General features: G+C 46.5%; 1 protein-coding gene across 1 annotated transcript in view; it reads right to left on the minus strand.

Annotated features, from left to right (window-relative positions):
* Positions 1 to 26,277, minus strand: part of LOC140902934 (IgGFc-binding protein-like) — a 66,514-nt gene that overhangs the window by 29,276 nt on the left and 10,961 nt on the right. Inside the window, exons 2-5 of the mRNA XM_073323516.1 lie at positions 9,343 to 9,396; positions 3,934 to 5,154; positions 3,351 to 3,691; positions 1,982 to 2,555 (exon numbers count right to left, since the gene is read on the minus strand). Coding sequence (XP_073179617.1) covers positions 1,982 to 2,555; positions 3,351 to 3,691; positions 3,934 to 5,154; positions 9,343 to 9,396 — 2,190 coding nt within the window. The remainder of the gene's footprint in view (positions 1 to 1,981; positions 2,556 to 3,350; positions 3,692 to 3,933; positions 5,155 to 9,342; positions 9,397 to 26,277) is intronic.

Consider the following 26,277-nt stretch of genomic DNA (forward strand, 5'->3'; position numbering starts at 1 on the left):
AAGGACAGGACACTGAGGTCACTGGGAATATCGCTCCCCTGTAGCATTAAACAGTTTGGCACAGGTCTGAGGGGGCCCAGCTGGAAATTCTGCATCATAGCAGCCCCTAATGATACTCCTGAACCTACAGTGAGCTCTGACCCATAGAACTAGAGATGTCACCGCCCCCATCACCTTCAGTCCATGGCTTTGTCAGTCTAGCTTTAAAAGACTGAAGTAGTGAGGCTCCCACCCATCCACTGGAGAAGATAATTCTGTAGGCTGACAGACTTCTTCATTTTCCCGTCGCTCCGTCTTGTCCCATTACTGTTAGACATACCCACTGGGACTGCCATGAACATTTCTCCTACCCACTTCCTCACCTCAGATCTTCTGAGAGGGTTATTTCGTCCACCGCTTATCCCTAGTCTACACGAGAAAGGGTATGCTGGTATAGCAATACCAGCCCGACTTCCTTAGTGGGGACACTGTTTATACCAGCAAAAGAGTCCTTATGCTGATAGCTCATACCATTTCCCCAGATGAATTAAGCTATGATGGCAAAAGGTCTTTGCTGGGTCCTGGGTCCAGCTGTGGTCACCCATGTTCAAGAAAGATCAAATCAGACTAGGGTAGGTGCAGTGAAAAGCTAGTAGGATGATATGGGGAATGGAGGGCCTATTTTAAGAGAGTAGACTAAAAGATCTTTGGTTATTTAACCTAGCAAAGGAGAGGATCAGGCGCTGACTCCATGGGTGCTCCGGGGCTGGAGCATCCGTGGGAAAAAAGTAGCGGGTGCTCAGCACCCACCAGCAGCCCCATTGATCAGCTCCTCCCTCTCCACCCAGTGCCTCCCGCCCACCGGTGATCAACTCTTCAGCAGCATGCAGGAAGTGCTGTGGAGGAGGGGGAGAAACAGGGGCAGAAAGAGGCAGGGCAGGGTGGAGGTTTGGGGGAAGCCTGGAGGGGGCAGGACCTGGGGCGGAGTGGGGGTCAGGAACCCCCGGGGAACTCAGGAAGTCGATGCCTGTGGTGTGATTGCTCTCCATAAATACATGGAGGGGAACACCAGGGAGGGAGAAAAGGTATTTTAATGAAAGGACAACATTGGCACAAGAACAAAGGAGGCAAAACTGGCCACGAACCAGTTTACACTTGAAATTAGAAGGTTTCTAACCATCAGAGCAGAGTGAAGTTCTGGAACAGATTTGCAATAGGAGCAGTTGGGTGAAGGACTGACCTAATTTGAAGATGGAGTGTGATAAAATTATGAACAGGATTGTATGATGAGATGGCTGCAACAGGAGGGAATGAACGCGATGATCCAAGAAGTCCCTTCCAGGACTGGGTTCCTATGTTTGCCAGTATAATTGCATCTACACTAGGGTGTTTGGCCAGTATAAAAATGTCACAAAGAATCACAGTCCTAACTGCTGTTGTTATACCGGCAAATCTTTCAGGCATAGACATGGCTTGAGTCATCCGTTCACCAATCTATGCACAGGCACGCCTTTGACTGTTTCTTTCTCATTCAGTCCCCCCTGCTTCTTTACATTATTTGCATTGGCCATTTTTCAAATTCCCGCAACAGCCAAGGGTGAGGCCAGAACCTCTGCTAAAGTCAAAGAAGTCGTGCCGATTTCCACCAGGGAAGGAACTGTCTCATTATCATTAGTTTATAGGTGCCTAACAAACAGCACAAGTATTAAAAGAAGACAGAGATATTCAAAAGAAGCCAACTGGGGACCACTGAGATACAGAGAGATACAGAGAGATCAATTCTCATTGTGATGTTCCAAAGGCACTGAAACGTCTATCTGTGCAGTCCTACCACATCCATGATATCTCAGATGCTCTATGATATTTACACTCAGTTCTACAAATCTCTTTAGATCTCTTGGGGACCTGTTCCCATTTTGCCATTGACTTCAAACTCAGCTACTAAAACCTCCTGCCTTTAGGTCATGAGCCAGAATCTCTTTGTCACCCTGGGTATACTCACAGCACCCTGTGGGTATCCTCCACTCAGAGATGGCGACCTCCTTTCTCCGACAGGCATCAGCGTAGGTTGTCAGTGCCTGGCACAGCATTTCCTTGAGGCCATTGTTCATGCACAAATCGTAGACGCAGTTGTCCAGGTAGATTTTGGGGTTGATCACGGAGTGGCAGCGGCTGAAGGGGCCACTCGCCTTTTTGGTGATCCAGCCGCAGAAGGGCTCAGCTTTGTACCTGTTGACCAGCTTTGGGGAGCAGCTCTTGCACTCCCCGTGGCAGTCGTCCCAGCAGAACCTGTCCCCATCCTCCACCTTCCAGCTCTTCCCGAACTCCACGGGGCTAGCAGCCAGCACCCCCATGGGAGTGGCAAAGTCGTCCCTGGTGTCCCCGTTGTAGTTGCCACACAGGCCGCACATGCTCTCCCAGAAGCTGCTGGAGATCTTCACCACCAGGGAGCTGCCCCAGTCATAGGAGACCCTCAGGGAGAACTCAGTCTCGATGACCACAGAGCCCCCACTCTGATACACCCTCAGCTGCCCCTCGAGAACAGAGATGGGGAGGCGGGAGCGCTGGTCATTCACCTGGAAATTGAACCACAAGAAACAGACATTGTTCTGGGTGCTTTACCCAAAGGAATCTGTCACAGTGAGGGACTAACTGGCCCTGCACTGAGGCTGCTATGTGCCACTGCAGTACAAATAATAAATAATACTAGGTTGAGACTTGCAAGGTTAGCTAGGGGATTTAGCCACACAACTCCCATTAATAGCAATGTAGTTACATACCCAAGTCATCCTTGGAAATCTCAGACACAGATTTTTCTATATAAAGCCACCATGTAGCTTGACATGCTCTGCTGAAGACAGAGGTAGAGTTACATGAGCCGAATTGTCAGAGGGAGGGGATCCCAGAGCTGGGATAGTAAAGCTGTATGTATGTAGGGACTGTGGGAGTAGCCTAGGGCTGGGATAGTGCTCCGGGGGGAGACTGTGGGTCTGGATTGATGCTCACCAGCAGATCTGTGTGTATATGGGGAGCCCAGGGCTGGAGTCGCTCGGGGACTGAGTTGAGATTGAGAGGCACTGGCAGAGCTTTGTGTGAGGGGAGCCCAGGGCTGGAGCAGCAGGGGGCTGTGAGTCAGGACTGAGGGGCATTGGCAGAGATGAAGGGGAAAAGGGAAGGGGAGATGAAGGGGAAGGGAGGCTGGAATAGCAGTGAGTTGTTGTTCAAATCTGAAGTACAAGTGTGAATCTCTGTAGTAAAACTTTCCAACAGCTGCCTCTAGCAAATGCGATTTTATGTTATCATCACCAAATGTACCCTTCAAACATAAGCAGAAAACAAAGTATCAGTATTTATTCACGTTGCTCTCTTACCCTCACAAACCCAGTCTCATATCTGACCACTGAGATGGTGACATTATAGACTTCAACCGTCACATAACCAACATAGGAAACACGCGTGTTTCCTCTGTTGTCGTTCTTGGCCTTGACACTGAATGACGGGAGAGTTGAGTCTGAGCCGCAGGTCTTGGCGATGGTGTAGGTGCAGGTGCCCATGAAGTCGAAATTCCGCCCATCGAAAGTGTGATAATGTGGGTCTCCCTGAGCCCAGCAGGTGGATTCTGACTCAGCCACACACACCGGGTGGCCATCTACAATCTGACACCTCTCTTTCTTCCTGCATTGGACAGTGCTGCAGGATGGGGTTGGGTTACCTACAAAGATTCAACCAGCCAGTTATACAAGAACTCACTTATGACGTGTACTGGCAGGCATTGAAACAATCTGTTTGTTTGCACTGCATTTTTCAGCCAGTAGGTGTCTCTGTGCAGGATGAGGGGACTGGGTAAACAAAGGAGACAAAGCTGGATTTCAAGCTGTGTGCACTCTCTTTGTGTATATTTGTTTCCATATCCCATTCTATGGGGGATTTTATTTACACGCAAAATTGACTTACTGTATGTACAAACACCTGATGAGCCATATCCACTGTGATCGTCCCCTCCAAAGCTCAGCAGACCGAAGGGAGAGCTCGGGTGCTGTATGGAATGGGCACTAATCCCTTTGCCGAAGTTATACTCTCCCCAAGAATACTCCGTGCCGGGAATCTGCCTCCATCGGACTTTTCCTTTGGCTTTCTTTTCAGATGTGATCCCGCTGGACTCTGAGCTCTTGATTATGATCAGCACATGGTTCTCAAACTCCTTCATCCCATCAATGTGGTAGGACTGGCAGTAGTTCGTGATGGGTGGGACGTTGATGAGGAATGGGTCATATGTGGATTTCCCCTTTTTAGCACCAGTGAAGAAGAGAAGAACCTGGATGCCAGCGCTAGCAGAGATGTAAAGTGGGTGAGAGTCTCGGACTTGAAATTCAACAACCTGCCCAGCCAATATGTTGCGGGAAGCTCGTGTGGGCCCTGACTGATAGTCAATGCGAGTGTTTTGGGAGGCGACGATGTATGCGATGTCAAACTTGGTTTGGAGGGACAGAGGAGGGATGATGTATGTGCTGCCCCAGCTGGAGACGGGCAGGAGTTGCTCGACAGCGTGATCACAGTTGGTGTTTTGGTCAACACAGCTGTGCCCAGTCAAGACGGCCACATCTTCCCAAGACTCGATTTTGGTGCCAGATAAATCAGCAGAGCTTTGCAGTTGCAAGGCTTGGTAGGGAGCGAGGGCGACTGTGAGTTTGCTCCCAGCAGCATAGATCCTGCCTTTGAACATTACAGCCACTTTTACATGAATATCAACTGTAGTGGGAGCCTGCCCTGCTATGACAGCAAACTCTTTCTTGCCTGAATTTTTGCCAGATGGTGTTACAATGTAATATACAGTACCCAGCTTCTCAATGGGATACACTACAGTGGTATCGATGGAATAGGGCTTTGAGTTAACAGACAGGACAGAGATGGTTTTGTCAGCCTGAATGAGGATGGTGCTATCAAATGTTTGGCTCCCAAACATCTCTACGGAGGCTGGGATCTGCACGGTCACCGTCTGTCCTTCTCCAACAGGTGTCACTTTCCGGAACGTACCCTTGTTCACCGTCACAATAACCGTAGTGGAGGCATGGTAACCAGTGATAAACAGCTTGCAATCTGCTCTGACACTTTGGACATAGTTTTGCATGAAGACCGTAATGAATTCTTTCCCAGAGAAACGTGCTCTGCAAAGACCTAAAAGCAACAGATTGTGGGTTAAGAAAGAGAGACAGAAACCCCACACCAAATCACAGCTGGGAATGGAACTCAAGTGTCCCAACTTCCAGATTCACTGCTCTAAGCAAGAGATACTAGTCATCTACCCGAGGTAGGAATAAAATGCTGGAGTCCTGACTCCTAGGCCCTCTTAGTTCAACCCTAAATCCCACTTTCCTTCCAGACTTAAAAATAGAAATGAGAAGTCCTGATTCCCAGGTGCTTCTGCTTTAACCATCAGACTATCACTTTCCTCCTGGAAAAGGGAGAACATGCAAAAGAAGACCTAGCATGAAGAAGACCAAATACAATGACCAAATAAAAGTAGAAGAAAAAGATGAAGAAGAAGGTTAAATGTGAAAAAGATCAGAAATGAAGAAAGCAAATCAACCATTGCAGAGATGCCTGAATTTGAAAAACAAGAACCACTGACTATGAACACAAAGAAGAAGACTACAAAGAAGTGCCAAGGGTTGGGATATGTAAGGGTTAAGTAGAGACCTGGGAAACCGCTGGTGTGCTGGTATGGTATTAGGGAGTGAAGTCACAGGCAGGCACCATTTCTTCATCTGATAGATAAAAGTGTCATCCCTCGCCCTGCCTTTCAGTTTGTTGGGGATAGATAAGCTTGCAGCTGCATACGGAATGTGGGGATCTAAAAGATACCTTTTGTGTAGAGCAGTGTTATCTCCACCTCCCTTCCTTTCCCAGCTACATAAATGAGCTCGGGGTCATGGCTCCTTCCTCCCTCCCCTGTGAACTGCAGATTAAGGGAACTTGTGGCTACAATTACTGCAAAGAAACGTATTTTCAAGGTAAAAATGTCTGTATAATATGCATAATGCTGTAAATAGTAAATAGGGGCAGGTATAATCATAGTATGGGAATTCATATGACTCAATAAGGGTTTTGGGGGTGTTGTAGCAAATGTAGGCGTTTACATACTAACTTAGATAAAAAGAGTGTGCTGTAACTAAGCGAGTGCTCACTCGACAATTGGGTTGAGGGGAACAAGTATCACAATAAAGAAGTCTGTACGCAAATCCACCTCTGGGTCAACCTACTCCTTTTTCTTCTAATACCACCAAACACAAGGACAAGGAAGACCAAATGTGAGGACGACAGAAAATATGAACCAAACATAAAGAAAGTCAAAATTGATGGAGAAGAATGACTGAGCATTAATAAGAGAAAAGATTGAGCAAGAAGAAGCTAGAACAAGATGAAGAGTGAGTGTAACGCTGACAGCAGCGGCAGGCGGGGTCGAACCGGGGACCTCTGGAGGTTAGTGCATGAGCCTCTACAGCATAAGCTAAAAGGCAAACTGGCTGTTAGCTAAGGCTGTAGAGCACCCATTTTATATCTCTCTCTAAGTGATCTCGGTGCCACTAGATGGGACAGAGCACCATGCCCAGGCAGTGTGTGGATTACATGAGCGCTAAAAAATCCAAAAGTGAAGAAAACTGAGCATGAAGACAGAACAAGAATGAGCATGAAGAAATCTTAATTTGAAGAAGAATACTGAACACAAAGACAGAAGAAGAATGAGCATGAAGAAATCCAGACTTGAATAATAATATTGAACAAAAGAACACATGGCGATCGGGGGAAGTCCTGGACGACTGGAAAAAGACTAGTGTAGTGCCCATCTTTAAAAAAGGGAAGAAGGAGGATCCTGGGAACTACAGGCCAGTCAGCCTCACCTCAGTCCCTGGAAAAATCATGGAGCAGGTCCTCAAGGAATCAATTCTGAAGCACTTAGAGGAGAGGAAAGTGATCAGGAACAGTCAGCATGGATTCACCAAGGGCAAGTCATGCCTCACTAATCTAATTGCCTTCTATGACGAGATAACTGGCTCTGTGGATGAGGGGAAAGCAGTGGATGTGTTATTCCTAGACTTTAGCAAAGCTTTTGACATGGTTTCCCACAGTATTCTTGCCAGCAAGTTAAAGAAGTATGGGCTGGATGAATGGACTATAAGGTGGATAGAAAGTTGGCTAGATTGTCGGGCTTAACGGGTAGCGATCAATGGCTCCATGTCTAGTTGGCAGCCGGTATCAAGTGGAGTGCCGCAAGGGTCGGTCCTGGGGCCGGTTTTGTTCAATATCTTCATAAATGATTTGGAGGATGGTGTGGATTGCACCCTCAGCAAGTTTGCAGATGACACTAAACTGGGAGGAGAGGTAGAGACGCTGGAGGGTAGGGATAGGATACAGAGGGCCCTAGACAAATTGGAGGATTGGGCGAAAAGAAATCTGATGAGGTTCAACAAGGACAAGTGCAGAGTCCTGCATTTAGGACAGAAGAATCCCATGCACCACTACAGACTTGGGACCGAATGGCTAGGCAGCACTTCTGCAGAAAAGGACCGAGGGGTGCAAGTGGACGAGAAGCTTCATATGAGTCAACAGTGTGTCCTTGTAGCCAAGAAGGCCAATGACATTTTGGGATGTATAAGTAGGGGTATTGCCAGCAGATCGAGGGACATGATCGTTCCCCTCTATTCGACATTGGTGAGGCCTCATCTGGAGTACTGTGTCCAGTTCTTGGCAACAAGGGCACACTGCTGACTCATATCCAGCTTCTCATCCACTGTCACCCCTAGGTCCTTTTCCGCAGAACTGCTGCCTTGCCATTCGGCCCCTAGTCTGTAGCTGTGCATTGGGTTCTTCCGTCCTAAGTGCAGGACCCTGCACTTATCCTTATTGAACCTCATCAGATTTCTTTTGGCCCAATCCTCCAATTTGTCTAGGTCCTTCTGTGTCCTATCCCTCCCCTCCAGCGTATCTACCACTCCTCCCAGTTTAGTATCATCCGCAAATTTGCTGAGAGTGCAATCCACACCATCCTCCAGATCATTTATGAAGATATTGAACAAAACCCGCCCCAGGACCGACCCCTGGGGCACTCCACTTGACACCGGCTGCCAACTAGACATGGAGCCATTGATCACTACCCGTTGAGCCCGACAATCTAGCCAGCTTTCTTCCCACCTTATAGTGCATTCATCCAGCCCATACTTCCTTAACTTGCTGACAAGAATACTGTGGGAGACCGTGTCAAAAGCTTTGCTAAACTCAAGAAACAATACATCCACTGCTTTCCCTTCATCCACAGAACCAGTAATCTCATCATAAAAGGCAATTAGATTAGTCAGGCATGACCTTCCCTTGGTGAATCCATGCTGGCTGTTCCTGATCACTTTCCACTCATGCAAGTGCTTCAGGATTGATTCTTTGAGGACCTGCTCCATGATTTTTCCAGGGACTGAGATGAGGCTGACTGGCCTGTAGTTCCCAGGATCCTCCTTCTTCCCTTTTTTAAAGACTGGCACTACATTAGCCTTTTTCCAGTCATCCGGGACTTCCCCCGTTCGCCACGAGTTTTCAAAGATAATGGCCAATGGCTCTGCAATCACAGCCGCCAATTCCTTCAGCACTCTCGGATGCAACTCGTCCGGCCCCATGGACTTGTGCACCTCCAGCTTTTCTAAATAGTCCCTAACCACCTCTTTCTCCACAGAGGGAGACCTTGAGCCATATGAGGAAGAACCAACCAGCAACCACCTGAGAGAGAGAATGCTCGGTGCCACCTCAGAGCCCTGGCCCACCCTGGCCAATGTCCCATCTCCAGTTGTGGCCATCCTGGATACTTCAGAAGAACAAGATTAAAAAACCCTCCTGGAATACATAGGAGCAGGATGTGGAGGTGTGGAGGGATTCCCTTCCTGACCACTGATGGCGGCCAGCTGAAACCCTGAATATGAGCTTTAGGAACATAAGACATAAACCGGAAGTTAGCCCCAGGCTGCTAGCCCTACAACTCATCATACAATCCCACTCATAAATTTCTCCTGCTCTCTCTGAAAACTAATTAACTTGCTGCTTTGCTTCAAATTTTTTTTCTGAAACAATTACATTGAAATTGTCGGAGAAAGTTCCACAAAGACACAATTTTTGACGGAAAACGTTCTGTGGGGAAATTACTGAGTAGCGCTATTCTTAGATCCATATTTAGGCACTTAGGGCAGAATGTTCAACAGCATCTAAGTGATTAAGGAGCACCAGTCTCCCCAGCTTAATCAGCTTAAGTATCCCACCCCTAGGTGCCTAACTTCAGACATACAGGGTTGAAAACTTTGCCCTGGTATTTTGACCCTTACTCACCACACAGAAGCACCAGCCAGGCCCAGAGCAGCAGCGTCCCCTTCATTGCCATTGCTGGAAAACAAGGAAGCGAAATGTGTCAGATTAATGCGGAAAGAAGGCAGGGCCATCAGCCTCTGAGGACACTAAGGGGGATCAGATGCCAAATTTATCCCCTCCCTCAGCTGGGAAATGGGGACAGAATGGTCTACCTGGGAGGGAGGTAAATATGATTCTCTCCATGGGGAAAGTGTGGCACAGAGAGTTGAAGTGACATGAACAAAGTTGCAGAGTCAGTGACACAGCTGGGGATAAAACCTGGGAGTCCTGACTCCCTGCCCCCTCCTGCTCTCACCACTAGACCCTATTCCCCTCCCAGAGCTGGGGACACAACCGGAGTCCTGACTCCCAGCCCTTCCTGCTCTAAGCCCCACACCCCTCCGGAATAAATACAAGAGAAGAATTTGAAACAAAGCAGCATTAGATGCATCCAAAATCAAACAAAGCAGAACACTACATATGGCAGGTATCTGTCCATCTGTCTGTCTGAGAGAAACACGTTGGGTGAGGTAATATCCTTTACTTGACCAGCGTCTGTGGGTGAGTCAAGCTTTCAAGCTACACAGACCTGAAGAAGATCTCCATGTAGCTCCAAACCTTGTCCCTTCCACCAACAGAAGAGGTCCAATAAAAGATATTTCCTCACCCACCTTGTCTGTAATATCCTGGGACCAAGATGCCTACAACAACACTGTAAACAATCTGTATCTTTATATCCCCAAATACACCCCTCTATCTATCTATCCCTAGTCACATCTCTCCATCTATCTATTTCCATACACATCTCTCTATCCCCATGTTGTACTTAAAGTACTACACAGGATCTTTTCAGGGGGAATACAGCAAAGCCCCACATTTATTGGCAATGCATGTATCAGTCAACACTGTATCATATGCATGTGATCTATATTACACTCCTGCACTCACACACACACACAAGCACACTCCATCTTGTTGTTGTTGCCAAATAGTTGCTCCCCTTAACGTCACTGGCCAGGTGAGTTACATGGGGGAAGGGTGGAGCCGGGCTTCTGCGGATCCGGATCGATGTTCCGATGTTGACAAGATGAGACCCGGGGTCCCCTGCAAGACACCTCACATTTATAGCAGCTTCCCTCTCATGCAAATCTATCCCAGATTCAAAATCTGTCTCTGTGCCCATTGGTCCTTTGTGCTGCTTCCTTCTGGGTGTTGACCCAATGCTGTTCAAAGAGGGTGTTTTCAAAAGAAGGTGCTCCCTTCTAACCCCCCCAAGGCCGTCAATATGTCTGCTCTTCTTTAGTGAGCCCACTTGACAAGTTTTATTGTGCTCGGGTCTGGCTTCCATCCCCACTCCAACTGTTGCAGCTGCCTGGAGGTGCTTGCCTTCCACGCCTTACTCATGCCACCTCATTCGTTCAACAGGGAAATTGATTACAAAGTGGGGGGAGATCTTATTCTACTCCTAGCAAAAAGACATTTTTCTTCTACCTTAACTATACTATTCTTAGGGGGTATAACATTATACCAAGGCCCAATACAAAGTTTCAATATAAGGACCTGATACAAAGTTGTATGAAAATAGTGGTTATATATGGATAGGCTTAATACAAGGTTATATGAAGAGGCATAATACAAAGTCATATGAAAGTTATGTGAAGATGCTTAATGCAGAGATTCATCTACACACGTACACACCCCTCTGTCTAATCTAATCCATCTATCCCTATTCACACCCCTCTAGCTAGCTATCCCCATTCACACACCCCTACCTACCTATCTATCCATCCCCACCGGATCTATCTAGCTATGGTATTTGTAGTGCTCCTATCGCTCTGTGATCTAAGCAGCTTTGCCTCAACAGGGAAAGGAGAAGATTGTACTCACCTGCCCCATGCACTTGGCTAGCCTACTGCCTGTACACACAGGCATTATATAGCAGGGAACACCTTGGGGAAGCAGCCAGTTTTCTACAGTGACACCCATCTGTGGGGGGGAGGGGCAAGCAGTAAGTGCCACATTAGATCACAGCTTGCTGAATGAAAGAAACTTATTCACACATTATATATGATTATATAGTCCTTATTTAATGTAATTTAATTATATATTAAATATGAATCAATAGTGTAACACTATTGCAAAAAAAAAAAAAAGCAAACATCATATGGGGATGTATTAGCAGGAGTATTGTAAGCAAGACGTGAGAGGGAATTCTTGCACTCTACTCTGCACTGATAAGGCCTCAGCTGGAGTATTATGCCCAGTTCTGGGTATCATATTTCAGGAAAGATGTGGACCAACTGGAGAAAGTCCAGAGAAGAGCAACAAAAATGTTTAAAGTTCTAGAAAAGTTGACCTATGAGGAAAGATTGAAAAAATTGGGTTTCTTTAGTCTGGAGAAGAGGAGACTGAGAGGGGACATGATGTAGTACATAAGAGGTTGTTACAAAGAGGAGGGAAGAAAATTGTTCTCCTTAACCACTGAGGACAGGACAAGAAGCAATGGGCTTAAATTGCAGAAAGGGTAGTTTAGGTTGGACATTAGGAAAAGCTTCCTGACTGTCAGAGTGGGTTAAGCACTGGAACAAATTGCCTAGGGAGGCTGTGGAATCTCCATCATTGTGGGTTTTTAAGAGCAGATTAAACAAACATCTGTCAGGAATGGTCTAGTTATTACGTAGTCCTGCCTTGAGTGCAGAGGACTGGACTAGATGACCTATTGAGTCCCCTTCCAGTCCCACACTTCTATGATTATACAAGTCTATAATGCTGATCTATATTTACCTGTCTAGCCCCATATACACCGATCATTCTGTACTGAAAAGAATCACAGCTGCCCCCCTGTGTGCCGCAAGCTCTCCCCTGCTAAAGCTAATGGTGATCCTCCAGCATGAGTTAAGGTATCTGGACCTTGACGACAAGAAGTAAACAGTGCAGCCTTCCAAAGACCTCTAAGACCTGTATCCTTGGATGTGCTGTTCAACCCATTTGAATGCGGCGATGTTGAGCTTCAACTTCCAGCCATTGGATCATGTTAGACCTTTCTCTGCTGAATGAAAGAGCTCATTATTAAATATTTTTCCCCTTGTAGTACTTATAGACTATAATCAAGTCACCCCATACCCTTGAGCTCCTTGGATCTATCACTAGAAAGCAGGTTTTCTAATACTTCAGTCATTCTCATGGCTCTTCTCAGAACTCTCTCCAATTTATCAACATCCTTCTGGAATTGAGGGCACCAGAACTGTACACAGTATCCCAACAGCAGCTGCACCAGTGCCAAATACAGAGATGAAATAACCTCTCTCTCCTATTCGAGATTGCCCTGTTTCTGCATCACAGGATCACAATATGAGATTTATTTTGTAATACTTATTTCCTGTGACCTAAACCATATGGTCTTTCCCTCAAGGGGAATGCGGACTGAGTGAGAACTAGATCGATCAGTCTATGTATCTGTCTATCAATCTGTCTATCTATCATGCCCATATCTATACTGATCTGACAAAGAGTTTATTCTGCAAATTTATTCAATTTTCCTATTAATGGAGTTACTCCTGATTTACACCACAGTCAACGAGAGGGGAATGGTGCCATTGACCCCAGTGGAGTTACTCCTGATTTACACCGTTGTGAGCAAGGGGGGAATTGGCCCCAGTGACCCTGGCAAAGTTACTCCTGATGTAGTCCTAGGCCTGATCAGAACCTGGCCCATTTTTTTGCTTTTTATAAGGGTAATATGGCATCTCTCTTCAGATAAGAACAAAAGTATCTCTGTGTACTGATGCTGTGTCTACACAGACTGTGAGCCAGCCCAGCCCCGAGGCAGTAAAAGCCCAGGTAGGCCAAGCAATCTGCAGCAATTGTTAGCTGGGGAATTGGGGCCATAAACTAATTAGGGTGTGGGCCAATTGGGCATATGCAAAGGGTTTGAGGGATGGAGCATCCGACTTGGAAAGTCCTTCCTATAGCTTACTTCCTTCTAGCTGGGCAAACAAGAGGGAAATATTAATCAGTCAGCTGGGCTGTGGTTACTAGATAGCAGGAATGCGTGGTTTCCTCAGAGATCATGAGTCAGCTGAGAGCTTGTGCTAGTGATGACTCACACACAGGGCTGGGGCATGAGGGTCAGCACAGGCTATGAGGGGAACATGCCCCCTGCTGAGTCTCCCCACCTTGTTTCCTGCAGCACAGCACCCCCTGGCCCAAGGATCCGCAACCTTTGGCACGCTGCCCACCAGGGAGAGCTGCTGGTGGGCCAGGATGGTTTGTTTACCCGCAGCGTCCGCAGGTTCAGCAGCTCGCGGTTCGCCGTCCCAGGCCAATGGGGACTGTGGGAAGGGGCAGCCAGCACATCTCTCTTCCTGCACCGCTTCCCGCAGCCCCCCATTGGCCTGGGGCAGCGAACCGCAGCCAGTGGGAGCTGCGATCGGCTGAACCTGCAGACGCTGCAGGTAAACGAACTGTCCCGGCCCGCGAGCGGCTTTCCCTGGCAGGCAGCGTGCCAAAGCTGGGGCATTAAAGTCAGCATCGATTTTGAAAGGAATGTGCCCCCTACTAATCCCCCAACCCACTTCCTTCAGCACTGTGATCCTTGGTACCGCTCGGGGGTATTGGAGCCAGCACAGACTGCAAGGGGGGAATACCCTCTATTAAGCCCCTCCCTGCACTCCCCGCAGAACAGCTTCCCCTAATCCCAAAATGGGGAAATTGAGTCTGCACGGATTATGAGGGGACTGCGCCCCCTACTAAGCCACCAACCTAATTCCTGCAGCACAGCACCCCTGGTGCCATGCTACGGCATTGGGGTCAGCACCTACTCTGTAGGGAGAGCATCCCTCCCATGATCCCTATAGCTCAGTGCACCCTAAAGCCACGCTGTGATCAGTCAGATAGAAGACAATCACAGTTTGTGTCCACTCCATAACGACTTACCTCAGCTGATTGCTGTTGGAGATTTATGATCCATCCATTAACCAGTGTGGTTCTGGCAGACCAGGTCCCCACTCATGCCAAGGTCCCCATGCCTCACTTGAATACTGCAAATACATGGCTGGGATCAGTCTGGCTCGCCTGTGTGTATGGGTATTGTTATGAGGGGTATTGGAGTTCTAAAAATGTGCTTAATGTTTAGACTTTATTGAATGCTTGTAAATTGCTGCATGCTTGTATTCTGGAGAGCAAGGTTTCCTAGGCATAAGCAAGCAATCCCCAGTGCTTAACCTGGGATAGCCCTAAAGGACATATAGAGCATGCTTATTATAGAAGCTTCTATTCCCTTTGAAAATTTAGGATTGTAACTCATGTAAGCAGAATCAGGATGAGCTCTACCCTGACATCTGGTGGTGAGTTGTGGCGGGTTGTGGAAAAGAACTTTAGGGGCTGATCTCATTTGCATAGGCACACCCACCCCTGCCTAGATGGTCACTTTGGCTTCTGTAAAAAGAAAAGGAGGACTTGTGGCACCTTAGAGACTAACCAATTTATTTGAGCAGGAGCTTTCGTGAGCTACAGCTCACTTCATCGGATGAAGTGAGCTGTAGCTCACGAAAGCTCATGCTCAAATAAATTGGTTAGTCTCTAAGGTGCCACAAGTCCTCCTTTTCTTTTTGCGAATACAGACTAACACGGCTGTTACTCTGAAATTTGGCTTCTGTGAGATCCCCAGTTTCTCTGTTATTGGGGCAGGAAGAATAAAGTATTGTTATCCTGATTATGTGAATCAAGGACAGTGGAACTGTACTTGGCTTTTTGTTATGATGGAGGGACTCGCCATCAACTAAGTAGCACTTGCTATGCAAGGGACATGGGTTCCAAAACTCAGTGAATAGATAGACAGATATAGATATAGATGTGAATGAGCTAGTTTTGATTCTAATAGTAGTCTGGTTACAGATTGTGGAGCTGAATTCACTTTGGGTTAATGGTACACTAGCACTGGGGTTTCCCTACTATGAGCTAAAATCAGCGAGTACTGTGTTAAGTAGTAGGGGGCCTGAAGATATATTGGTGAGCAACTTGCAGGGTGGCTACTGGAGAGAAGCAGCTGGCAGTGAAGGCTGCAGCAGAAACCCATAGAGAGGCGGGGCAGTTGGTGGTCGGAGCATGTAAGGTGCCCCTTTACTTTCTCCCCCCGCCCCCGCCCCATTGCCACACAAACTAGGGGGCTTAAACTCTGCAGATTAACTTTTGAATTCTGGACTCACCAAGGACAGAGACTGAGACTTTTGGGTTGCTGGACTCAAGAACCAAAGGGAAAGGACATGGCCCAATTTGCTTGGGGTGGGTTTTTGCTCATGGGTTGTGTTATGAACCCTGTTGGTGGTGTTTCTCCAACATAATGCCATATTGTTTCTCTCTGTTATTAAAAGGCTTTTGTTACACTCAGACTCTGGGCTTGCAAGAGGGGAAGTATTGCCTCTTAGAGGCACCCAGGGGATGTGATATATATATTTGTCCCAAGTCACTGGGTGGGGGCTTGAGCCAGTTTTGCACTGTGTTATTGGACTGGAACCCCTAGATACTGAACCCAGCCCTTGTTGCTGCCAACTCTAATGGGCAGAAGGGTTACATTCATTTGCATAGGTATGTTTACCTGCTTTAATTCTGTAAATAACTCTCTCCTTTCCTTTTCTTGTTTAATAAACCTATAGTCTAACCTAGGATTATCTACAACTATTGTCTTTGGTGTGAGATCTGAGGTACGATTGACCTGGGGTAAATGACCTGAGGTAAGCAACCAGCTTGGCTTAACGGTGAAATCCTAGCGGATCTTAAACATAAAAAAGAAGCTTACAAGAAGTGGAAGGTTGGACATATGACCAGGGAAGAGTATAAAAATATTGCTCGGGTATGTAGGAATGAAATCAGGAGGGCCAAATCGCACCTGGAGCTGCAGCTAGCCAGAGATGTCAAGAGTAACAAGAAGGGTTTCTTCAGGTATGTTGGCAACAAGAAAAAAGCCAAGGAAATGGGCCCCTTACTGAATGAGGGAGGCAACCTAGTGACAGAGGATGTGGAAAAAGCTAATGTACTCAATGCTTTTTTTGCCTCTGTCTTCACTAACAAGGACAGCTCCCAGACTCCTGCGCTGGGCATCACAAAATGGGGAGTAGATGGCCAGCCCTCTGTGGAGAAAGAGGTGGTTAGGGACTATTTAGGAAAGCTGGACGTGCACAAGTCCATGGGGCCAGACGAGTTGCATCCGAGAGTGCTAAAGGAGTTGGCAGCTGTGATTGCAGAGCCATTCAAAGCCATTGGCTTTGAAAACTCGTGGCGAACAGGGGAAGTCCCAGATGACTGGAAAAAGGCTAATGTAGTGCCAATCTTTAAAAAAGGGAAGAAGGAGAACCCTGGGAACTACATACAGGCCAGTCAACCTCACCTCAGTCCCTGGAAAAATCATGGAGCAGGTCCTCAAAGAATCAATCCTGAAGCACTTACATGAGAGGAAAGTGATCAGGAACAGTCAGCATGGATTCACCAAGGAAAGGTCATGCCTGACTAATCTAATCACCTTCTATGATGAGATTACTGGTTCTGTGGATGAAGGGAAAGCAGTGGACGTGTTATTCCTTGACTTTAGCAAAGCTTTTGACACGGTCTCCCAGAGTATTCTTGTCAGCAAGTTAAAGAAGTATGGGCTGGATGAATACACTATAAGGTGGATAGAAAGCTGGCTAGATTGTCGGGCTCAACGGGTAGTGATCAATGGCTCCATGTCTAGTTGGCAGCCGGTGTCAATTGGAGTGCCCCAGGGGTCGGTCCTGGGGCCGGTTTTGTTCAATATCTTCATAAATGATCTGGACGATGGGTTAGATTGTACTCTCTGCAAGTTCGTGGATGACACTAAGCTGTGCGGAGAGATAGATACGCTGGAGGGTAGGGATAGGGTCTAGAGTGACCTAGACAAATTGGAGGATTGGGCGAAAAGAAATCTGATGAGGTTCAATAAGGATAAGTGCAGGGTCCTGCACTTAGGACGAAAGAACCCAATGCACAGCTACAGACTAGGGACCGAATGGCTAGGCAGCAGTTCTGCGGAAAAGGACCTAGGGGTGACAGTGGACGAGAAGCTGGATATGAGTCAGCAGTGTGCCCTTGTTGCCAAGAAGGCCAATGGCATTTTGGGATGTATAAGTAGGGGCATAGCGAGCAGATCGAGAGACGTGATCGTTCCCCTCTATTCGACATTGGTGAAGCCTCATCTGGAGTACTGTGTCCAGTTTTGGGCCCCACACTACAAGAAGGATGTGGATAATTTGGAGAGAGTCCAGTGAAGGGCAACAAAAATGATTAGGGGTCTGGAACACATGACTTATGAGGAGAGGCTGAGGGAACTGGGATTGTTTAGTCTGCGGAAGGGAAGAATGAGGGGGGATTTGATAACTGCTTTCAACTACCTGAAAGGGGGTTCCAAAGAGGATGGTTCTAGACTATTCTCAGTGGTAGAAGAGGACAGGACAAGGAGTAATGGTCTCACATTGCAGTGGGGGAGGTTTAGGTTGGATATTAGGAAAAAAAATTTTCACTAAGAGGGTGGTGAAACACTGGAATGCGTTACCTAGGGAGGTGGTAGAATCTCCTTCCTTAGAGGTTTTTAAGGTCAGGCTTGACAAAGCCCTGGCTGGGATGATTTAATTGAGGATTGGTCCTGCTTTGAACAGGGGATTGGACTAGATGACCTCCTGAGGTTCCTTCCAACCCTGATATTCTCTGATTCTATGATTCTATGACTGGTCCTTTGGGAGTGGCAGTAACCTGAATATTGCTGTGATTCTTGGTGGAAGAGACCATCTATCACAAAGGTAGGCTCATCAGGGTGGCGAAACAGAGGGACTCCCTGTGACATCATGGTTTGGCTGTTACAAAGCTTGAGGAGTTGACACTCAATAATTGGTTGGTGAAATCTAAGAATGGAACTCATAGCCGATTTGGGGTTTGCAGTCTGCCTTGAGATTGGTACTCATGCTCTTGAGTCACTTGTAGGCAGCTGGACTCTGACACGGCTGATAGGATTCACATACCACACCTCAATGAAGTTTATAGATCATAACCCCAGGGCTGTTAAAAGTGAAACTTGATATTGAGGTTAAAGGTTAAAGAATAGACTCAATGAGTGAACCACAGTCAGGTGATGAGCTTGGGAGAAAAGACCTTGAAGATTTATGTTTGGAGAGGGGAATATCCTTTACAAGGGAAACCCCAGATCAGAAGCTGAGAGCTCAGCTCGTCAGTTTTGACCAGGCACCCAAGGAACCTGTTGCCCTAGCCACTGCACAGGAGAACACCAGAGTGGAACTGGCCCAATTGCAGCACCTGAGAGCCCCGGAAGAACGCCAGCCCTGGAGACTGATTGCTGAATTGTAGATCAGGGAGACTGAGGCAGCCCAGTCTGCAGTCAAGACCAGCAAAAAAGCTGAGCAGAGGGCACACCGGAGACAGATGGAAGCTGAAACATTGCAGATCAGAATACTGGAGCAGCAAATGGAGCTTCCCCAGCCAAGAAAGTGGGAGAAACTCTGCCCAATTTATAAAGAGACTGACCAATTAGAGGAGTTCCTGTCTACCTCTGAGAGTCTATGCGAGGTGGACACTATCCCAGCGGATAAACTGATCTCTTGCCTCTTAACCAGATTAACTGGAAAAGCCAGACAAGGTTTTAATGATATAGAGGTGGGTGATGCTGAGGTGTATACGAAATTTAGAGAAGGTGTACTGAAAAGGTTTAAGATTACCCCGAGACCTATCAATGGAAGCGTAGAAACCTCAGAATATTTGACAATGTCACTCATGTTGAATCTGTGCTTAAAATGTGTAATTTTAGGAAAAAACTCTTTGATCTGCTGGCCCAGGATAAATCGTTATGGGCGATTACTGATGAGGTAAAGGCAGCCATCTGCAACAAAACACATCCACAGTTTGAGAGCTGCAGAAACTGTAGGTGAATATGTTGACTCAAGGGCCCAATTGGGGGCACAAATCCTCATTTCACCCAGGTTGAGGGAAGAGAGGATTAGAAATAAACCTAACCCCAACTTTGATTTAAAAAAATACCAAGGGAATACGGGGTTTAAAACCGCCTACCAAAAGGGAAGGCAGGTAGTTTGCCATCACGGGGGGGCTCCCAGCCCTATAAAACCAAATTGTCCCAAACTTAAGGTAACCTTGCTATCCACACCCTCACCAGCCAGAGCAAATGCCACTACCATCATTCCAGAGGCAGCAGTAGAACAGGAGAAAATCATTGTGAATTATATTAGAACTGAGCCACGGGAGGGGAGAGAAGAATTTACTAAGAATGCTAAGGTAAATGGCATAGATTGTAAGCGTCCCAGATCACAGAAGATTAGGGTTGGAAGAAACCTCAGGAGATCATCTAGTCCAATCCCCTACACAAAGCAGGACCAATCCCAACTAAATCATCCCAGCCAGGGCTTTGTCAAGCTGGGTCTTAAAAACCTCTAAGGATGGAGATTCCACCACCTCCCTAGGTAACCCATTCCAGAGCTTTATCACCCTCCTAGTGAAATAGTGTTTCTTATATCCAAGCTAGACCTCCCCCCCTGCAACTTGAGACTGTTGCTCCTTGTTCTGTCATTTGCCACCACTGAGAACAGCCGAGCTCCATCCTCTTTGGAACCCCCCTTCAGGTAGTTGAAGGCTGCTCTCAAATCCCCCCTCACTCTTCTCTTCTGCAGACTAAACAAGCCCCGTTACCTCAGCCTCTCCTCATAAATCATGTGCCCCAGCCCCCTAATTATTTCCATTGCCCTCTGCTGCACTCTCTCCAATTTGTTCACATCCTTTCTGTAGTGGGGGGGCCCAAAACTGGATGCAGTACTCCAGATGTGGTCTCACCAGTGCCAAATAGAGGGGAATAATCACTTCTCTTGATCTGCTGGCAATACCCCTACTAATACACCCCAATATGCCATTGGCCTTCTTGGCAACAAGGGCACACAGCTGACTCATATCCAGCTTCTCATCCACTGTAATCCCCAGGTCCTTTTCTGCAGAACTGCTGCTTAGCCAGTCGGTCCCCAGCCTGTAGCGGTGCATGGGATTCTTCCTTCCTGCACTCTGCACTTGTCCTTAGTGAATCTCATCAGATTTCTTTTGGCCCAATCCTCCAATTTGTCTAGGTCACTCTAGACCCTATCCCGACCCTCTAGCGTATCTATCTCTCCACACAGCTTAGTGTCATCCACGAACTTGCAGAGAGTACAATCTAACCCATCGTCCATATCATTATGTTGAACAAAACCAGCCCCAGGACTGACCCCTGGGGCACTCCACTTGATACCGGCTGCCAACTAGACATCGAGCCGTTGATCACTACCCGTTGAGCCCGACAATCTAGCCAGCTTTCTAGCCACCTTATAGTCCATTCATCCAATCCATACTTCTTTAACTTGCTGGCAAGAATATTGTGGGAGACCGTGTCAAAAGCTTTGCTAAAGTCACATCCACCGCTTTCCCCATATCCACAGAGCCAGTTTTCTCATCATAAAAGGCAATCAGTCACTTTACTTAGGAAAATTTTGGTAAGAGAGGAAGAAAGATTTCGTGGTATTAGCTTTGGCCAAATTCCCTGTACCTGTAGAAGCTTCTATTACTGTGTTAAACTTAAGATTGGAACTCATTTGCATGTATGTCTGTTCACCTGCTTTAACCTTGTAAATAACTCTCTTGACATGCATCTGACGAAGTAGGTATTCACCCACGAAAGCTTATGCTCCAATATGTCTGTTAGTCTATAAGGTGTCACAGGACTCTTTGCCGCTCTGTTGTTTCTGTTTTCCTAGGTAATATATCTGTAGATAGTTTTGTGACACACTCTATATGAGTTTATAAAAATATGATAATGAGTGTGAATACAATGTAACTGGAATATGCTTCATGCAAAAGGTCTCTTGTAAGGTATCATTACAAAGCTTATAATCTACTGAGTGTGGTCATCCTAGTTGTATAAATGTGTCACTCTTGTATCTGAAACTGGACATATAAAATAAAACTCTGAGGGTCGATTGTAATTATGCAAAGTGTGGGCCATTAATGGTGGTTTAGAATCTTCATGGCTCCCATTAACCAGGACAATTGACTGTAGATGGCTCTGTTTTACTTGTAAGTCTTCCTGTATACCTGTGTGCTGGCAAGTGAGTAATGAAGTCTTACAGTGACATGTGATCATGTCACCTGAACTGGAATCCATCTTTAACCTGGTGCTTTTCCACTGAGATGGAGGGGTTGGAGCCCAGAGGGATGAAGGATTCCTGCCTTCTGCAAAAGATATATAAGTGGGTAGAACAGAACAAGGAGGCAGCCCTCATGAGAAATCCCCTAGCTACCACCTGGAGCAAGGGCTGTACCAGGGGAAAGGATTGTGCCCAAACTAGGAAGGCGTCCAGTCTGTGAAGGAAACTTATTGAAACATCTTTCAGGGTGAGATTTTACCTGTATTCAGTTTTATTACTGTATTAGGCTTAAATTTGCATGTTTTATTTTATTTTGCTTGGTAATTCACTTTGTTCTGTCTGTTACTACTTGGAACCACTTAAATCCTACTTTCTGTATTTAATAAAATCACTTTTTACTTATTAATTAATCCAGAGTATATATTAATAACTGGGCGGGGGGCAGGGGGCAAACAGCTGGCATACCCCTCTCTTAGTGTTATAGAGAGTGAACAATTTTTGAGTAAAACGGATTTATTTGGGATTTGGACCCCATTGGGAGTTGGGCATCTGAGTGTTAAAGACAGGCACACTTCTGTAAGCTGCTCTCAGTTAAGCTTGCAGTTTGTGAGACATGGCTCAAACCCGGGGTCTGTGTTGGAGCAGACGGGCGTGTCTGGCTCAGCAAGAAAGGCTGCTGGAGTCCTAAGCTGGCAGGGAAAGCAGGGGCAGAAGTACTCTTGGCACATCAGGTGGCAGCTCCCAGGAGGTTTCTGTGATCCAACCTATCACAAGTTTATTATAGGATTGGCTACAAGCGCTGTCTTTGGTGTGAGATCTAAAGTGCAATTGACCTGGAGCAAGTGACTGGTCCTTTGGGATGAGGGGTAACCTGAATATTGCTCTGATTTGTGGTGTAAGGAACCACCTATCATAAAGGCAGGTTCACCTGGGTGGCAAGATAGATTCAGCATAACCAAGAGGACTGCCTGTGACACCAGGGTTAGGCTGCTGTAGTGCCCGAGGAGTTTCCACTTGATAATTGGTTAAGTATAAAGCTCACAGCCAATTGGGGAGGGTTGTGTCCCATTTGCTAACAGTCTGCCCTGAGGTTGGGACCTACACTTTTGGGCCACTGCAGACAGCTTGACAGCTAGAATCTGCCTGCCTTCACTTCCAGATAAAGCCTTTGTCCATGGGGACAAAAGCTTTATCCACCACTGTCTATGAATAGCCAAGCTAACCTATGACTCCTCCTGGCCCTAGCTGTGCCTTCAGGACTTAAAGACCCAGGTTCAATATCCTGCAATGTCCATAGTGTTTGATGGCACGTGGCCAGGAGTAATAGGTATTTCCGCTCCACCCTGGTAGATGGCAGCAGTCCATACACACATTCTGTTGGGTGTGTTTTGATCTCCGGGTGAACTCAAAAGAGCATCTGCTTTCTGTTTGACTAGGTTCTCCTCCCCATCTTGGGGTTCTCCTCCCCAAATCATTATTTGCTCTTCATGGGCAAAGGTAGGCATGGGGTGGGGTCCCATAAATATCATGCCTATCAGGCCACTTTCTCCTGACAAGAAGGTTCTAGGGGTGTTTGGATAACTGAATGTGTATCTCTCCCAGGCCAGACCCTTAGATGGTGTAAAGCAGCACAGTTCCACTGACCCAAAGAAAACTGCTGGGGATCTGGGCCCATGGACTCCAGGAGAGCTACAGCTGATTGATGCCAGTTGGGATCTGGGCCCATTGATAATACTGGAGCTGCGGCCGATTGACACCATCTGGGGTCTGGACCCATTGACTCCTCCTGAGCAATGGCCCACTCACACCACCTGGGAATCTGGCTCTATCGACTCCGATGGAATGACTGCTGATTCACACAAAGAGGGGTTCTGGCCCATTTAAATGCCCACCACCGTCTTTGCAGCCATATTTCTTCCTGTCAACTGCTACCTTTTCCCCAGCACTGACAGCAGGTTTCCGGCGTGGTGTTACACTCGTGTGTGGTCCATGGAGGAGGTGATCAATTTTGTTGTGCTGGATGAAGAGGAGTATGACCAGGCAAAGCTACAGCTGTCCCACCGGAACAAATATGTATGCATAGATTCTAAAATTAGAAGGGACCCTTAGATCATTTAGTTTGACACTCCTGCTAAAACATCCCAGAATGATGTTCGCTTTATTTGCAACAGCATCACTTTATTCAGTCATATTTAGTTTGTGATCCACTATAACCCCCAGATCCCTTTCTCTAGTACTTCTTTCTAGGCAGTCATTTTCCATTTTGTATTTGTGCAATTGATTATTTCTTCCCAAATGTAGTACTTTGTACTTGTCCTCACTGAATTTCAGCCTATTTATTTCAGACCATATCTCCAGTTTGTCAAGAGCATTTTAAATTCTAATCCTGTCCTCCCAATCAAGATTTTTTTTTAAATAGTAATACATTTCAGGATCTTTTCAATTACCTCCTGCTCTTTGAACTTTTAGGCTACACTTGAGTCACGTTTTGACACCTCCATGTTTTCATGCTTTCCTGCAACCTGGAGGATTAGAAACTCCTCTTTTTTTGGAAGTTGACAGAGACTTTGGCAAGAGGGGTTTCAGTGGAGTAGAAAGGATGGATACCAGATTGGAGCTGGTCTAGGATGGAATTGGAGAAGAGGGTTCAGAGAAGAGCCACAAGGATGATTAAAGGATTAAAAATATTCCTTATACTGGTAGATTCAAAGAGCTCAATCTATTTAACATAACAAAGAGAAGGTTAAGGAATGACTTGATTACAATCAAAAAGTATCTACATGGGGAACAAAAATGTAATAACGGGCTCTTCAGTCTAGCAGAGAAAAGTCTAACCTGAAGCAATGGCTGGAAGTTGAAGCTAGACAAATTCAGATAGAAAATAAAGTGTAAGTATTTAACAGTGAGAGTAATTAACCATTGGAACAACTTACCAAGGGTTGTGATCGATTCTCCATCACCAGAAATGTTGAAGTCAAGATTGGATGTTTTTTCTAAAAAATCTGCTCCCGTTCAATCATGTCTTGAAGCACCGAACTTCACCGAAGTTCTGCAGCCATAGACGTTAGGTTAGACATTAGGAAACACTCTCTCACGATAAGGAATAGGCTTCAAGGGAGGTTGTGGAATCCCCATTCTGGGATGTTTCTAAGAACAGGTTGCACAAACCCCTGTATGGGGGGGTCTAGGTTTACTTGGTCCTGCCTCAGCGCAGGGGGCTGGATTTGATGACCTTCTGAGGTCCCTTCCAGCCCGACATTTCTATGATTCTATAGTCTGTGTTAGGCAAGTTAGGCTAGATGATCACCAAGGTTCCTTCTAGTCTTCAACTCTATGAATTTTCACATATTCACAGCACGCAGGAGTCAAGAGCTTTACGATAAGCAGCCAGTATCCCAAGTCTTGCACTAAAATCATGAGAGATGGCAACACTGCAGATTACAACTGATATAGTCATTTCAGATCCATTCGCTGAATAGACAAGTCCTAAGAAACAGTCCCTGTCCCTTAAAAGCTGAATAGGCAAGACAAACAGTGTCTCCAACCCCAGTGGGTGAAAAAATCATGGACCCACGCCTGAAAAATCATGAGATTGGCTTGACAATTATGAGATTAAATGCTGATGCTGCTCATTGTTATAATTATAATTACAATACACTTTGGGCTTTGTCTCCACCTACTGATTTCTGAGCCTTGAGGTGGCAGTCGGGCCCAACTTTTCAAGCTTTTTCCTCGAGGGCTAGAAACTTACTTATTTTATTTTTTTAAATGAAAGTGTAGATTCTTGTACATCCCGGTGAATCCAGGAGCCGGGAGCTTGACAAAAAACACCAAGTGTCACGAGAGTTCGTCAAAGTTGAGCCTGTACCAGCAGAGAGACCACTGGGTTGGATGGCTAGTTAGAGGTTGAGTGGCCAAGGGTTGGATGGTCAGGGCAATTGTACTGTATTTCTCCCTCTGTGGCCCCACAAGGCCATCCACTCTCAGGCTCCAGCTCCCCAGAGATCAGCTCATGTGGGCAGAGATGCACATCTCTCTCCCTCCTGACTGGGGTATTTCCAGGCTGCATAGCTCCCTGCCTACACTGTGAATTCTCCAACAAAGTCAGATTGCTTAAGCAGGCCTGCTTTGCTTTTCTCCTCAGAGATGGTAAACAGTGTAATTTCCACAGTAACATTACCACACAGCTCTTTCCAAGCAAGCACATTTATTCCTAAGGTAAAATGCTTTACAGAAAGAACATATTACAAACAATAAAAGAACCCACACTCATGCCAATAAGCTTCCCAGAGATTCCCCCCAACTCCAACAGGGACTGGCTGGTTAACAGTCCTTCAAACCCCACCAGGGGTTTTCCGGTGGTTACAAGTTTGTAACGCCTTTTACTCAGAACAAGAACATTGAGCATTAAAGGGACCAATGTCCTTCCACCCTTTCCTAAGGCTTTCAGCCTCCATAGAATCATAGAATCATAGAATCATAGAATATCAGGGTTGGAAGGGACCCCAGAAGGTCATCTAGTCCAACCCCCTGCTCAAAGCAGGACCAATTCCCAGTTAAATCATCCCAGCCAGGGCTTTGTCAAGCCTGACCTTAAAAACCTCTAAGGAAGGAGATTCTACCACCTCCCTAGGTAACGCATTCCAGTGTTTCACCACCCTCCTAGTGAAAAAGTTTTTCCTAATATCCAATCTAAACCTCCCCCACTGCAACTTGAGAC

The sequence above is a fragment of the Lepidochelys kempii genome, chromosome 24 (genome assembly GCF_965140265.1).
Source record: "Lepidochelys kempii isolate rLepKem1 chromosome 24, rLepKem1.hap2, whole genome shotgun sequence".
Lineage (NCBI taxonomy): Eukaryota > Metazoa > Chordata > Testudines > Cheloniidae > Lepidochelys > Lepidochelys kempii.